The sequence below is a fragment of the Diadema antillarum genome, unplaced genomic scaffold (assembly GCF_040938485.1).
Source record: "Diadema antillarum isolate AM-2024a unplaced genomic scaffold, OU_Dant_1.0 seq00000170_RagTag, whole genome shotgun sequence".
Lineage (NCBI taxonomy): Eukaryota > Metazoa > Echinodermata > Echinoidea > Diadematoida > Diadematidae > Diadema > Diadema antillarum.
In genome coordinates, this window is record NW_027271239.1 from 1,031,226 (window position 1) to 1,045,825 (window position 14,600).

The 14,600-nt window shown below is 36.7% G+C and overlaps 1 protein-coding gene across 1 annotated transcript in view; it reads left to right on the forward strand.

Annotated features, from left to right (window-relative positions):
* LOC139728226 (acyloxyacyl hydrolase-like) overlaps nt 1–14,600 on the forward strand; it is a 99,814-nt gene continuing 85,214 nt past the window's right edge. The window contains exons 1-8 of the mRNA XM_071639189.1: nt 1–263; nt 6,267–6,362; nt 6,830–6,890; nt 9,687–9,855; nt 10,451–10,524; nt 11,890–11,953; nt 12,414–12,484; nt 13,171–13,219. Coding sequence (XP_071495290.1) covers nt 65–263; nt 6,267–6,362; nt 6,830–6,890; nt 9,687–9,855; nt 10,451–10,524; nt 11,890–11,953; nt 12,414–12,484; nt 13,171–13,219 — 783 coding nt within the window. The 5' untranslated portion in view covers nt 1–64. The remainder of the gene's footprint in view (nt 264–6,266; nt 6,363–6,829; nt 6,891–9,686; nt 9,856–10,450; nt 10,525–11,889; nt 11,954–12,413; nt 12,485–13,170; nt 13,220–14,600) is intronic.

Genomic DNA, 14,600 nt, shown 5'->3' on the forward strand with positions numbered 1-14,600 from the left:
TTAAGGGTCGTCACTTTCGAAAGCTGAGAGTTTCCACCTCTGATATCGTGGTTTCCAGCTACCAATGGGCATGGTGGGAGCTGAAGGATTTGGGCATCGGCCTGTCCGGCTGCTCGCGGTGCTGGTGGTGGTTGCTTGCCTGTTGGGTGCTTGTCACGGGGCACGAGGCGAGTCGTGGAGGAGGGAAGCGCTGAAGGGGAGCAATGGTCCTTCGAACCCACGGCCTCTAGGAAAGGGTGTCAATGGGGGTACCCCGTGTGCAGGTAATTCCCAGAAATCCATTCACTCTTATCCCTCGATCAACTGAAAAGAAAAGAAAGTTGGCAGATGGAAAATGGTACAGCTGCGGTATATTAGCACCTTATTATATACATGTAATTTACAGATATTCCGAGCGCTTTACACAAAATAATGATATCCTATATACGAGATCACTTTATGTGGGTGTATGTATCATAATGTATATAATTACTTACAGTCAATAGTAAGGAATGCATTAAGACAGATCAATTATATCAATATATATGTACATGTATATAGCCGCAATGATTAGGCCTGCGGTATCATAAATAACACTGTCAATGACTATTATAACTTCATTCGAGATGACTCTGAGTCTTCATATTGATGTGCGTTTATTTGTGTGTAAAGTGAGTGCATTCGTGTGTCTGTCTGTCTGTCTGTTATTCTAGAAGAATGGCGGGCTGGCATGTAGGCTGTCATTGCGATGGTGTATGTATGTATAAATCCTTCGGTTCCTGTACTGATATATTGATGCTGGCAGAAAGCACATTTATACGCATTCAACAGTGCATTTCATACCGGATATTTTATATGCAATACTTCCTCTTAGAGACACAATGAAATGATTACGAGTTGCGATTATATTCCACCGTTATGACAGAAGTATTATTGATTGTATACGTGTATGTTACATAAATTTGTTTTCTGAATGTGCAACGCGATTTGATTTTAGCATTATCTCATGGTGAAAAAAAATGGCGAATTGGAACCCGTGTCTCTGTTGATTTTCATATTAGTACACTGTTTTCGTTCATGAACGGCTTGGCTTAAAATGCTGGACATAATGATGGTTTGGCTATAAAAACTCATGCAGTATTACAACCATTGAAGCCTACTCTGCCTTGTCCGAGGCATACTGGGTAGTTATTATTTGTTCAGCACATCTAGAATCACTACTCTGTGTTTGTTAAAGTAGATTAGCTTCACTTGAAGAGCCGATTTAACTGCTCAAAATGTCAACGGAGATAAAAGCTACAAGGTACTTTGGCCTCGAGTCATAGTTCGACAGAATTATTGCAGCTACGTTATGTTTACAATTTTCATTGTGACTATACAATATCAATTTGATTGTAGCTCGCTGTACTATAGTTCATAGCAACAAAATTGTATACCCATAGTTACTTAATTAGTATATTCTCACCGTGACCATAACATAATATGCCAATAAGTGCACCTAGAAATAGTTTTGGCTGTCATGCCCGCTATTGCTGATTATAGCTACAGTTTTTTGATGGAGATGGACCACAGTGGGCAAAGTTTGTAAACAGAAATTGGGTGCACGTCGCAAGTCCGACACCCAAGAGTCATACAACCCACGATTCATGCAGCCCACGAGACACACCCCACGAGCTATATAGACACTAAGGCCCGAATTCACGAAGGTGGTACAAATGAAACCATGGTTTAAACCATGGACAAAAACCACGGAGCGCCAAGTGTCGCATGGAATATTTCGTTACGAAATCAGTCATTTCGTCGATGAAATGATGATTTTGTAATGAAAATGATTACATTTTGTAACTAAATGAACAGTTCGTCCAAGAAATGATAATTTCGTTAACGAAATGGTCATTTTGTCGACGAAATGACCAATCATTTCGTAGCGAAATATTCCGTGCGACACTTGGCGCTCCATGGTTTTTGTCCATGGTTTAAACCATGGTTTCATTTGTACCACCTTCGTGAATTCGGGCCTAAATGAGCAAGGTCCCACGAGCTGCTCGGTCCACCAGCTCGACACTAAAGGCAAATAAGGCCCATGAGTCCGACACTGAGCAAACAATTCCAAGGCCAACAAGTCCGACAGTTGGCAAGGCCCACGAGACCGACACTGCGTACATTCAGTCCCTTGTGCTAATGTTGGTCTCATGGGCTTCCTTAGCCTGGTTTCAGATCGTGGGCCTTGTTCGCCTAGTGTCGAGCTGGTGGGCCTTTGTTTGCCTATTGTCGAGATCATGAGCTGTATGACTCGTGGGCTGCATGACCCGGGAACCTTTTTATTTCTTAATGTCGGGCTCGTGGGCCTTATGACTCGTGAGTGTCGGACTCGTGCAATGACCTCACAGACATCACCTGTTTGGGACCATTCTTTAACTTTACTTGCAGACAACCATGTGAAGACTAGTCTGCATAATGTAAATGGAGTATGATAGAAACTGGGGCCGCTTTATTGGCAAAGTTTTACTTTCCCTCTCCATAAAACTGACAGAGTCGAGACTATCAGAATGCTGTTTGTGTGTTGATAAATCGAATGGATGGCAGGGGGGGGGGCGTCCTATTTCTGAAGACTTTCAACAGCTCACTAGAGGAAAGGATGAACAATGTCTTCATATTGGTATACAAAAAAAAAACAACAACAACCTAATGGAGTGCACTCTCGTTTACGGAGATCGTAATGGAATCATTTCCAGGCTCATGCCAGACCCTATAAGAAGGCCTCACGAAATTTTCAGATTATCTCTTACAGAGATTATTATTATCATCAGCTAAAAACTAATGACACCAAGCCTCACGAGACTTTGCCCTATACACGAGTGATAATTAGAGAGAGAGAGAGAACTGCGTAATCTTACAATTTATACTCAAAGAGTGACCTACATCTACTATGAATACTGATGAGGCACAATGAAACAGTACGTATAAACACTGACACGCACAAACACACAAACACATAAAATACACAGAGATGTATACAGGTATACATACAGTTATATATCATACACCGTATGTATATATATATACGTTTGTGTGTGTGTGTATGTGTGCGTGTATGTGTGTTTGTGCGTGTGTGCATGTGTGTGTGTGTGTATGTGTGTGTGTGTGTGTGTGTGTGTGTGTGTATGTGTGCGTGTGTGCGTCTGAGTATTATCAGCTGATTTTATGTAACTAATTTCCCAGGCGTTATAAATTATGATAATGGGATGCTGAGAAGATCTTTACAGTGATAAAATAAACGGCACATCATCGACAATTATGATATGGCAGCTTCCTGCTTTCACGAATTGCTCTTCAAACGAAGCTTATCCTACATAGTGGTGAGTGCTTGAAGTGGTTAGTGAATAACAAATCTTTCTAATTTTAAGTCACTCTTGTTACCTATGACAAAATGTAGAAACGTAAGTGGTTATACACTTTAGAATATTATCTAATATATTCATATCTCATTCTCCAGAAAGAAAAGTACTTCGATATAACAAACTAAAGACATGGAGTTTACGTTAATTTACCAAAGGAAAAAAAGGTAAGCCTATGCTCTGTAATGGGCCCAATGAAATAATGTTCAGATTAATGGAGAGCAAACGTATATGTATGCAACACAAACGATAAACAAGGAAAGTTAGATTATCTCTGAATACAATGTAAGACTGCTGCAGTACGCATACACAGGAAGACACACATGCAGTTTCAAACTATAGTTGAGCAACACGAGATATGCCATTAAAGATAAACTAACGGCTTGACCAACATGTACGTAACGTGACGTGTACATGCTTGATGTGTAGCCATTTTGTGTGTGAGTGGTATTCACATCCTTGTCAGGTAATAACTCTTTATAGTCAATAGTGCACCAGAGTACATCACGACATGTGATCACCAGAAATAATGTTTTGATTGCTTTCAATTTCGATTGTTGTTGGCGGACAATCACTAGATAAAGGAAATGGTGCTTTAATGAGCTGTTGCGTTATAGGGAGACACTACATGTTGCTAGGGCAGAGACGCAAATTTATTACTACTTATGTAGGGCTTGCGAATGTCTTGTCATCAGGTCTGGATGCATGTTTATTTCCCTATAATTTGCATGAAAAGGGGCTTGATGGGTTTCCACCAAGCCCTTCGCAGAATTTGACGTTTGCATCATGATTCTACCTTTCTCTAATTCACTATACAAAGTTCGCGTCAACTGACACGGGGAAAACCCGGTTTTAAGACTTTGCCACTATCAGACTATACCTTAAAGTTCCTGAATCAAAGTTTGATAGGAGAGAAGAAAGAAAATTTGAGGGGGTGTGGAGTGTCAAAGTGATGACGTAGAAATGTTTGGGTGATTTTTTTCCCCTCAATTGCGTGCCTAAGCAGACTAAGGGATATACTGTTTTGTCAAATTCTTCTGCATGTTTTACTACCCAGAAGTTCCCCCAACGAATGGCATTGCATGCACGAGAAGTACGCTGTCTTTATGATTTTAATGTTTTTTTTTAAGTTGCATTTGATATTTTCCAGTTTATCTATTTCTATTTCAAGTATCCCATTGACCATCCCCTCTCCTTTAGCTGTACTATAAGCAAGTGGACAGATAGATTAGTTCGATGTAAAACGTCATGGTTCAGGCCATTATTTGGATCATAAAGACATGGAGACATTTTGTGCTATTCAAAAAGTGTTTTGTGTTTGTTTGTTTGTTTGTTTGTTTGTTTGTTTGTTTTTTATAACCGAGAGAATTGTATGAAGGAGCTACTTCCTTCTGCTCTCTTCGTGCAACTTACTGAACTCAGTATCTTTAATATCAGAAATGAGACGTTTGTTTGTTTGTTTGCTTGCTTTTATTTCTGCATTCAATCAGATGCACTTTGAATGCAAACTTCAAAAAGTACAAAGACAAAGAATAACAAGTGCAGTGAAATAAATCGATAACAGTACATAAATAGATACACATAGGTGATTGCATTGAGCAATGTAGATACACAGAAACATAAAATAAAATATACAGTATTTTTCAGTAAACAACAGAGATAATTGAATGCAGGAGACCACCATCATAAGCGATTAAGCTTGAAATGGATGGAGGCCTCATAAAATGACTATCCAACGACATAACTCTCTTGGAGGAAGGTGATCAGGTGAGTGCAGTGCAGTTGCAGGTGAGAGTGCAAGATGCAGTTGAAGGAAGAAAATAGAAATTGACAATAAGATGACAATCTATACTATAAATATTTGTTAGCTCAATTGGTTTGGAGAATATAATTGTATCAAATATCGTTTAAGTGAAGCTTTCAAAGAATAAATACTTAAACAAGACTTTATGTTATCCGGGAGATTATTCCAAATATCCGGACCCGAATGTCTTATAGATTTATGTGTAACTAATAATTTAGGATTCAAAAGGTGGAAATTTCTACATATACGAGTAGGGTACGAATGGACAGAAGTATTAAACCTAAACATGTTATCAAACGATGATGGAAGTTGATGATGTATATATTTAAACATAATTACTGCTACTTGAATAATATTCAAATCAAAAACCTTCAATGTTTTAAGCTCATGAAATAAAGAATCAGTATGAGCCAGAAAATGCGATCCTGTACAAATACGTATAACTTTCTTTTGTAATTTAAATATAGAATTTATTTTGGTAGAGCCGCAAGTACCCCATACAACATTGCAATAACTTATATATGGGAGAATGACTTAGTTTGTAAAGGGTTTACTAATACAATCCCTAGATACCGAATTGTTTTTCTAGAGTATACAGTATCGCTGGGTACTGGTATGCAATCAAGAAAACTTCTTACCCACTCTTTGCTGAGGCCCAATATTAATGACTTTTATTTTGTTCACACAGTTCTGTTTTATTTGCTTTGATGCAAAACACATTTTATCAATTCATCGGAGGCCATAATGTCGATTTGACTGTGAGAATAACACTATAAACCTCAATCAGTGCTAAAAACGCTATAGCAGTGGCAAGAATATCAACTCTCTCTAAAAGTTGTAGTATGTAGCATGAAGCGGTATATACTTTGGGTTTTTTTTTGTTTTCCTATCCACGTTACTTCGCATTATTGTGCCTGTAAAACAGAGACCAACAGAAACTTTGTATGGTTCCCGTACATGCATATCTGCTCATTCCTGTGTGGTTTGCTCATTTTATACAAACCCTGAAAGAAAATCCTCCGACAACTATGTTTATTTAAACTTTCATCTCTCCTCTTTCATCTCGGCTCCTCTTCTCAATCCAGTGTGCACTCTTCTCGTGTCTTTGGCCGAGCAGAAGGCAGAAATACACAACGAGTCGATTGCCCACGGATTGGAAAGGATTTGCTCCTATCTCCCAGGTAACCATGGAAACGGTAGAGTTGATGCTGTCATCTGCGACGGGCAAAGATGGGGAAGATTGGCGAAAGAGATTTCATTTAGGGCGAAGGAGAGTAAATTATTTCGTACTATTTGAGAAAGCGAAACTCTAATGCTAAAGATAATCATTTAAAGACAACACTGATTTATGCTGTTGAACGCAACCATGTCTTTTTTTGAAAGTATATTAACGATCAACCTCAGATCTCAATATTATACCCCCTCACAAAACATGTGTTCCATAATAGATGATTTGCGCGTAGATTATGACTCTTATCTTCAGTATAACAGTTGTATAGTGACTTACAAAGTTCAGTCATGCAATGTAATATCTAAGCTTTGTACTCAGTTTCTCAGTACCTGATTACATAAACATGATTACATTTTTATTCGTGCATATACTACACTTTGAGCACTTTTGTAATGTTGCATAATATTTTCTCCACAGATATACTTAGGCCAACATGCAAAACCTTCGTCGATCTGGCTGTCCCCGTGTTGATACAGATGTAAGTTCTGGGACAGCAAAAGAAATATGAATTATATGTATTCTCGTATGTTATAGAGAGAAGTCATACATCTGAAGATGGAGGGTGCTATATCTTGTGTCATGGAGCTATACAATTCCATGCTTGTATATGAAGGAGAAATGCTCCTCGAAAGTTTGTACAGAGAAAGAGAAGGGCATACCGAAAATGAAAGTACATGATTGTGTCCTTTTCAACGGAAAGAATTTCCTTTATACATTGGACAATAAAATGTAATCTGCATCTGAATCTGAATGACTGTGTACCATATATTATATACACCTATTATATGAAAAACAATATGAAAATAATCATACACGCTACATATTGAAACTTGATAAAGGCGGATCCGGTGATTCTTTTGATATACTTTAATAATTATAGCGACAAGATCCTTTCGTCTCCTTGAACATAACAATACAATATATGAAACTAGCATAAAGGCCAATGACAACTAGGTGTATTGCACGTACAATCGTACATCGTGTATCGTGATCACATGAAACTGCTCATCAGAATACTATACGGCGGCAACAATGCATCCTGCACTCACTTTCGTATAATCTCCAAAGGAACAATGACTCTACAAAGTGTCAGTGCACGTCAAATTAATTTTCTCTCTAAGTTAATAAATCCCGCATCTTGTAAAGAGACCTCTGACATAAGCATGCCACTTTATTCAAACCGTCCTTTGTTTTATGCCTTTCTCGGTAGAATCGATATAGATAAATTCCAGTGTAAGTGCGGAGCATGTGATTTAGAATGAAGAATGTCATCAATTAATGTCAAGATGTAATACTAATTGCAAAGAGTTTATAGTAGTCTGTTACTAGTATGTAACATTGTATTAATCAATACCTCTGCTCTCTCGAATCCAAGGCCCAAATATTCATGTGAATTAAGTGAAACAATCTATAGTAGTAGTTGATAAATCCTGCCACTTGTAAAGACACCTCTGACATAAGCATGCCACTTTATTCAAGCCGTCCTTTGTTTTATGCCTTTCTCGGTAGAATCGATATAGATAAATTCCAGTACAAGTGCGGGGCATGTGATGTAGAATGAAGACTGTCATCAAATAGCATCAAGATGTTATACTAATTGCAAAATAGTTTGCTACTATATAGCATTGTATTAATCAATTCATCTGGTCTCTCGAATCCAAGGCCCAAATATCAATGTGGATTGACTGAAGCCAGCAATATTATAAGTACATATCATTAAAGGACAAGTTCACCTTCATATACATGTCGATTGAGTGAAGGCAACAACATTAGTAGAACACATCAGTGAAAGTTTGGGGAAAACCCGACAATCTGTTCAAAAGTTATGAATTTTTAAAATATCTGTGCAATCACTGCTGGAGGAGAAGACTACTACAGTGTATGATGTCACATGCGTACAACGATATAAGGAAAATAAAAAGAGAATTTCACAAAACTTGACTTTTTGAATAAAGTGCACATTTCTTCGACTTGTTACTGACTTATGTTAGGGGTAATATTATACCCCCTGACTTCTGAAGGAGAGAAGTCAAGTGTTCTTTTATTATGTGAGAAAAGTGAGAATATCTTGAATTTTCTTTATACTTTCTTTATATAGTTGTACTCATATGACATCACAAGCTATAGTAGTCTTCTCATCCAGCCGTGACTGGGCAGAAACTTTAAAAATTCATAACTTTTGAACGGATTGTCCGATTTTCCTCAAACTCTCAATGATGTGTTCTATTAATATTGCTGCATTCACTCAACCCACATGTCTATGAAGGTGCACTTGTCCTTTAAGAATTTGAGGAAAATCTGACAATCCGTTCAAAAGTTATGAATTCATGACATCTCGGTGCCATCATTGCTGGATATAAGAAGACTTCTACACTTTAAGACGTCATAATGGACAACAATATAAAGAAAATACAAAGAATTTTCAACATTTTTCACTTTTTCTAGCATAATGAAAGAGCACTTGACTAGAATTACTTGTAATTTCAGAGAGCAGGAGAAACAAGTTATATTTTGCTTTTATACTTTTGAATTGGTTGTCCGATTTCCCGAAAACTTTCACAGATTTGTTCTACTAATATTGCTCTTTTCACTAAATCTACATGTATTTGGGTTTGGTTTCCTTTAATGATATAGAGATGCATTGATAATGTCCTCATAAACAGAGTTTTGATGTCGGAGGTTAAACGAAACTAGCTTGATATAAAGTGCATACCTAACGATCCTGATTTCATCTAACAATGTTCATGCTGAAAAAGAGAAACCAAAAGAGAACACTATAGCAAGACTACACCTAAAATACATGACAACTTTTCGTTGTCTTTAAAATTATAAGGTTTGGGAAATTAGGTGATTTGTTGAAGTAGTGGTGTGGATAGCTGAGTAACGAAGCCCAATTTTTAGAGTTACCTTCCCCTTCCAAGTTAATGAAATATTATTCTACAAACTTTGATAATCTGACTCTGATAGACATATCTAGTGTGGCTCATCTTTGCTGTCGAGATTATATATATGTTCCATGATGTCTTTTGGTAATTTTGCGAAACTTACACCGCATATCATAATGATAATGGTATAGTAATAATAACAGTCATGTAAATGTCAGTAATAGAAGTAGTTATAGTACTAGTAGTTATAGTAGCAGCAACAGATAATAATGTAATAAACGTAACAATTTTTAACAATAATGATTATAATAATGGTCGAGTCTTCGTGAAGACACATCCAAGCAAAGAATCATTTACACTTATGTTACAATTTTTTCATTGCATTTCAGGGCATTCGATGATTACATCACACCTGACGTTGCCTGTAATCTCCTTGGTTTCTGCTTTACTGACCCCGATTGGCCTTCTTGTCATTTGTATCCTCTGCCGAGAGCTGGCTTGTCTATGGAGAGCATACTTCGAAAGGTCCGTCGGAGTCTACCGCCCTCACTGCTGCAGGTGAACAAGATAATATCTGCGTGTAATGTTTACTGGAGTTGAAGGTTGTTGGGACAATACTGTGTATCTACAATGTATATCACCGGCGCAACAACAACTTTGCATAGTGCGATGATTTATTGATCTCACGTACAGAAACCGAACAGTTAATAGCCCTTTAGCACAGTCCTTCCTGCTTTTTATGAGCTTAGATTGCTTCGAACTAAATTTGATCTTTTTGAGTAAAGAGACAATCGAAACAAAAGATGATAAAGATGTTACATCATTATTTACTTATATCGTAAATGTCAATGTTTTATAAATCGATAATTACTTGTGACCGAGAAATCTTTAATACGTCACGCTTAATCACACCAGAAATTACATTTTAATTTGTTGTTCATAAATTTTCTCACAAAAAATGGAATGAGATAAATCTCACACCTGAAGCCATAATGAAGTAACTTCTTTTACTTTAGTCTATAAACAGGTTTATATATTGGAAAATTAACACCATTCTCTCACTTTCACATATTAATCATTTTATCTTTGCTTTTGGTTGTACTTTTTGATGTTATTTTGATGTTATGTTTTTGATATTATTTTGTTTTAACAGAGAGAGCATCTTGGGATAGATGTTGACTGCGCTAAACTTCCCGTTTTTAAGGAGTATTGTGAAATCATCAAAAAGTAAGAGTTTACATAAATCTTCATACACATGTATAATGGCTTTGTGCTCCAAAGAAGTGTTTTGAGACATTAATCAGAAAGTTAGGAATTATTTTTGTAAATTATCATATTTCAACTTCAAAGTAGATGTGTGTGTATTTATGAATATTGAATCATACATACTATATATATATATATATATATATATATATATATATATATATATATATATATAGATAGATAGATAGATAATGTGAGAAATAGTTCCCTGGGTCCCGAACGTACGCGGTGTCGCATTGTTGGATGCATATAGTTGAAAGAAATTGGACTGAGGCGGGACGTTGCTCTCGATCTTAGTCTCCCTTTTATTTGTCAAGCTTTCGGCCCGTCATTGGGCTTTCGTCAGGACCTGCGTGGGACTCTTGTGGTTATCGTGCATCCCAGCACCGTGTGCTCATATTCTGTATGTTGGGCTGTATTTTGTCCTGTCTGGTCATGGCCAAGTTTTCTGCTACGGGTGTTTTACTGTGAGTCTGCACTTTGCAGAATATAACAACTCTAACTTCAGACTCACAGTAAAACACCCGTAGCAGAAAACTTGGCCATGACCAGACAGGACAAAATACAGCCCAACACACAGAATATGAGCACACGGTGCTGGGATGCACGATAACCACAAGAGTCCCACGCAGGTCCTGACGAAGGCCCAATGACGGGCCGAAAGCTTGACAAATAAAAGGGAGACTAAGATCGAGAGCAACGTCCCGCCTCAGTCCAATTTCTTTCAACTATATATATATATATATATATATATATATATATATATATATATATATAAACAATACACTTATACACAGATTCATGCACATCACCCTGAAATCTTTGCTATATCAACATAAACACAGCAAAAAGCACTCAAAGTCGGGGGGAGGGGGCATTATAAGTCCACAAAGATATAACCAACCAAACCTTTTTGATCTGATGTACAGATACACTTCTCAGTAAAGCCCAAGGAGACTGATCTATGCTGAAATAACAACTTCAAATGAACCTATTGAGTTAAAGGCAGTCTCCACAAAAAGAAAAGAGGAAAAAATCCATGAGTGATCATTGAACGGGGTAGATTCTTGTTGGAATTAGTCATGTGAGGTGCGAGCACGCAGAAGTAAGCAATATTTCCGTAAGAAAATTGGTTTTAGATCCACAAGGGTCATAAATCATCTCTCATACAGTGCTTGCAGAAAATGTTCTTCTGATTTGAAATAAAAAGTAACAAAAACGATATTTGCATCAGAAGAAAAGTATGCTCCTCCGTCCTGCAGTCTATCTATAATAAATCCATTTCTTTATTATATGACAATCTGATATTTTTTTTTCTGTAAATAGGAAATTCGGTGATGAGCATTTGCCGTTACTTGACATCGATGCAGATTACTTCAGTGCCATGAAGGTAAAGCGATCGTTATCACTGTTGGCCGTTATAGTAAACGATATTCGCTAGCAAACAATGAGTTATTATACTGGCCTATACTCGCCTCCGCACTTTGCAGAATATAACAATTTAGTTAGTGCACTCATTCTTTATATTTTGGGCTCATTAAGTTTTTTGGTAAACTTCTTCTAGTGTGATCGAGAAACTATTGTCTTCATGACAAAATGATTTTTTTTTTTCTGAAGGATTTTACTACTTTGTTTCTCTATGTGTCTGGATCCCGTTTTTTCAAACATGATAGCAGCAAGTACCGCCAGAAGAAGAAGAAAAAAAAAAAAGAAATGAAGCGAAATTAAATCTCAGAGCAAAATCGAGGGAATGCAGCATTCATTTCATCTTATCAATTTCTCGTCCTTCTTTGATGTCCTATTACATTTCCATTTCCATTTCCATTTCCATATTTCAATAAATCGTCTAGACGTTACGTGGCTCGTACTGGAGGGGCAGAGACTGTGACGATCTGCGATCGAACTTTCACCCAGGAACGAGGTATCTTAACGATAAATATAAAGAAGAGGATGATGATGATGATGATGACAATGATGATGACGATAATGATGGTGATGGTGATGACGATAATGTTGATGATGATGATGATGATGATGACGATAATGATGATGATGGTGATGGTGATGATGATGATAATGATGACGATAATGATGATGATGATGATGATGACGATGATGATGACGATGATGATGATGATGACGATAATGATGATGATGATGATGCGGATGCGGATGATGGCGGTGGTGGTGGGGGTAGTGGTGGTAGAGAATTCGAAACAAATTGATCACTCTGATTATGGCAGTGAAATTATTAGAATTTTTTTCATAATACACATAATATAAGGGTAATAAAATAGAAGACAACGTAAAAGTAATAGTAGAGGCAGTAGTAGCCAGTGCAATTCAGTCGACATAAATCGTCTATTCATGTGACAGCAATGGTATAATAAGTTTTGATGTGATAACAAAGAAGATTTGTTATGATAAATCGTTTAGAGAAGTGATGAAAGTGTGTTTCCTACGATAGGATACTCTCGTATTCTACAATGTGGCGGAACAAAATCAAAATAACTGCAGTAATGACAATCACATAAAACAAGCTAATCAAGCTACATTAATGTGTAACAAAAATAAGCTACTATCATCATGTCATATGGTATTTCGCAGGCCAGTTGAAAATGACGGGAGCCAGGATTCGAACTGTAATGGCATCTACGTAAGTTGGTTGACAGTTTTATGATACAAGAGATTCAAGAACACTATAGAAACACCAATATCTGTGATAATGTATACATATTCATAATAAGTACATATAGACCCACATTTTGTGTTTGTATTAGTGCTCATGAAAATATTCGTATAATACAAAGTAACGAAAGTCAGGCCGCAGCATGAGGAAGCAAGCCTTAATTTTTGTTTTGAAGGAAAAGTCCTTGAAGAAAAAGTCCATCATCTGTGTAGATTGAGTGAATGCAGCAATATTCGTAGAACACATTGGTAAAAGTTTGAGAAAAATCAGTTAGTCCGTTTAAAATTTATACATTTTCAAACTTTTGTGCAACCATAACTGGATGAGAAGATACTACAGTTTGTAGTGTCACATACGAAAATTCATGTCAAAAATATGTAAAAAAACAACAACATAATTTCACTTTTTACATGTAACACATCGATGACTCTGATCAGGGAGTCACCTGCCTGCTCTGATTCTAAGCAGGCAATAGCGCCATCACGTGGGATACTCGTTGATTGACTGGCAAACGTTCGGAGTGCAGTGCTTATCCACTTTCTTTCACTCTTCAAATGAGAATAACCGATGCCAGCTTTAGTCTGTTTAGCATTCCTATTGATAGAAATATCTTGTCTTCAAATGTGATCTACTAGTTATCATAGGTAGTCATCCCCCTCTTCATTTCGTTTTTTATTTTTTTCAATTCCTCTATCTTTTGGCGTTAAAACCATGCAGTAACACGCACCATATGGATGTACAATGCCTGTTGGAACTGACTATTGGTATCGAAGTTTCTTTCTGGACAATGTACAAAATTGAACTCAAATAAACTGGCATAAGTTCATCTTCAAGATATAAATTCACATCGGCTCTGCTGACAGACACTTTACCTTACTCCAATGCATAAGACCAATGTCAAATTATTTGGTGCCAATGATATCAGAGAATGTTCATCATATAGATCAGTTCAAGTCTTTATTGAAGTCTCATTTGTTTGTAAAGTAACCATTGTTCTGTAAATTGTTTAATGACGTGTTTTAAGTTGGTATATATGGAATTTTCTACCTTGTATTGTGTGTTCTTACACATGTATAATCTGTCTTTTCTCATTTCTAAAAGCGCTTAGAGACTTGAATGTAATTTGCGCCCTATAAAAATAGTTTATTATTATTGTTATTATTATTATTATTATTATTATTATTATTATTATTATTATTATTAGTAGTAGTAGTAGTAGTAGTAGTAGTAGTAGTAGTAGTAGTAGTAGTAGTAGTATTGCTAAGTTTTTCACTGAAACAAATCGATTAAGCTCAAGCTCGGGTGAGCTCAGTAAGTGACATGCCATTTTGTGTTCCAGAAACGATTT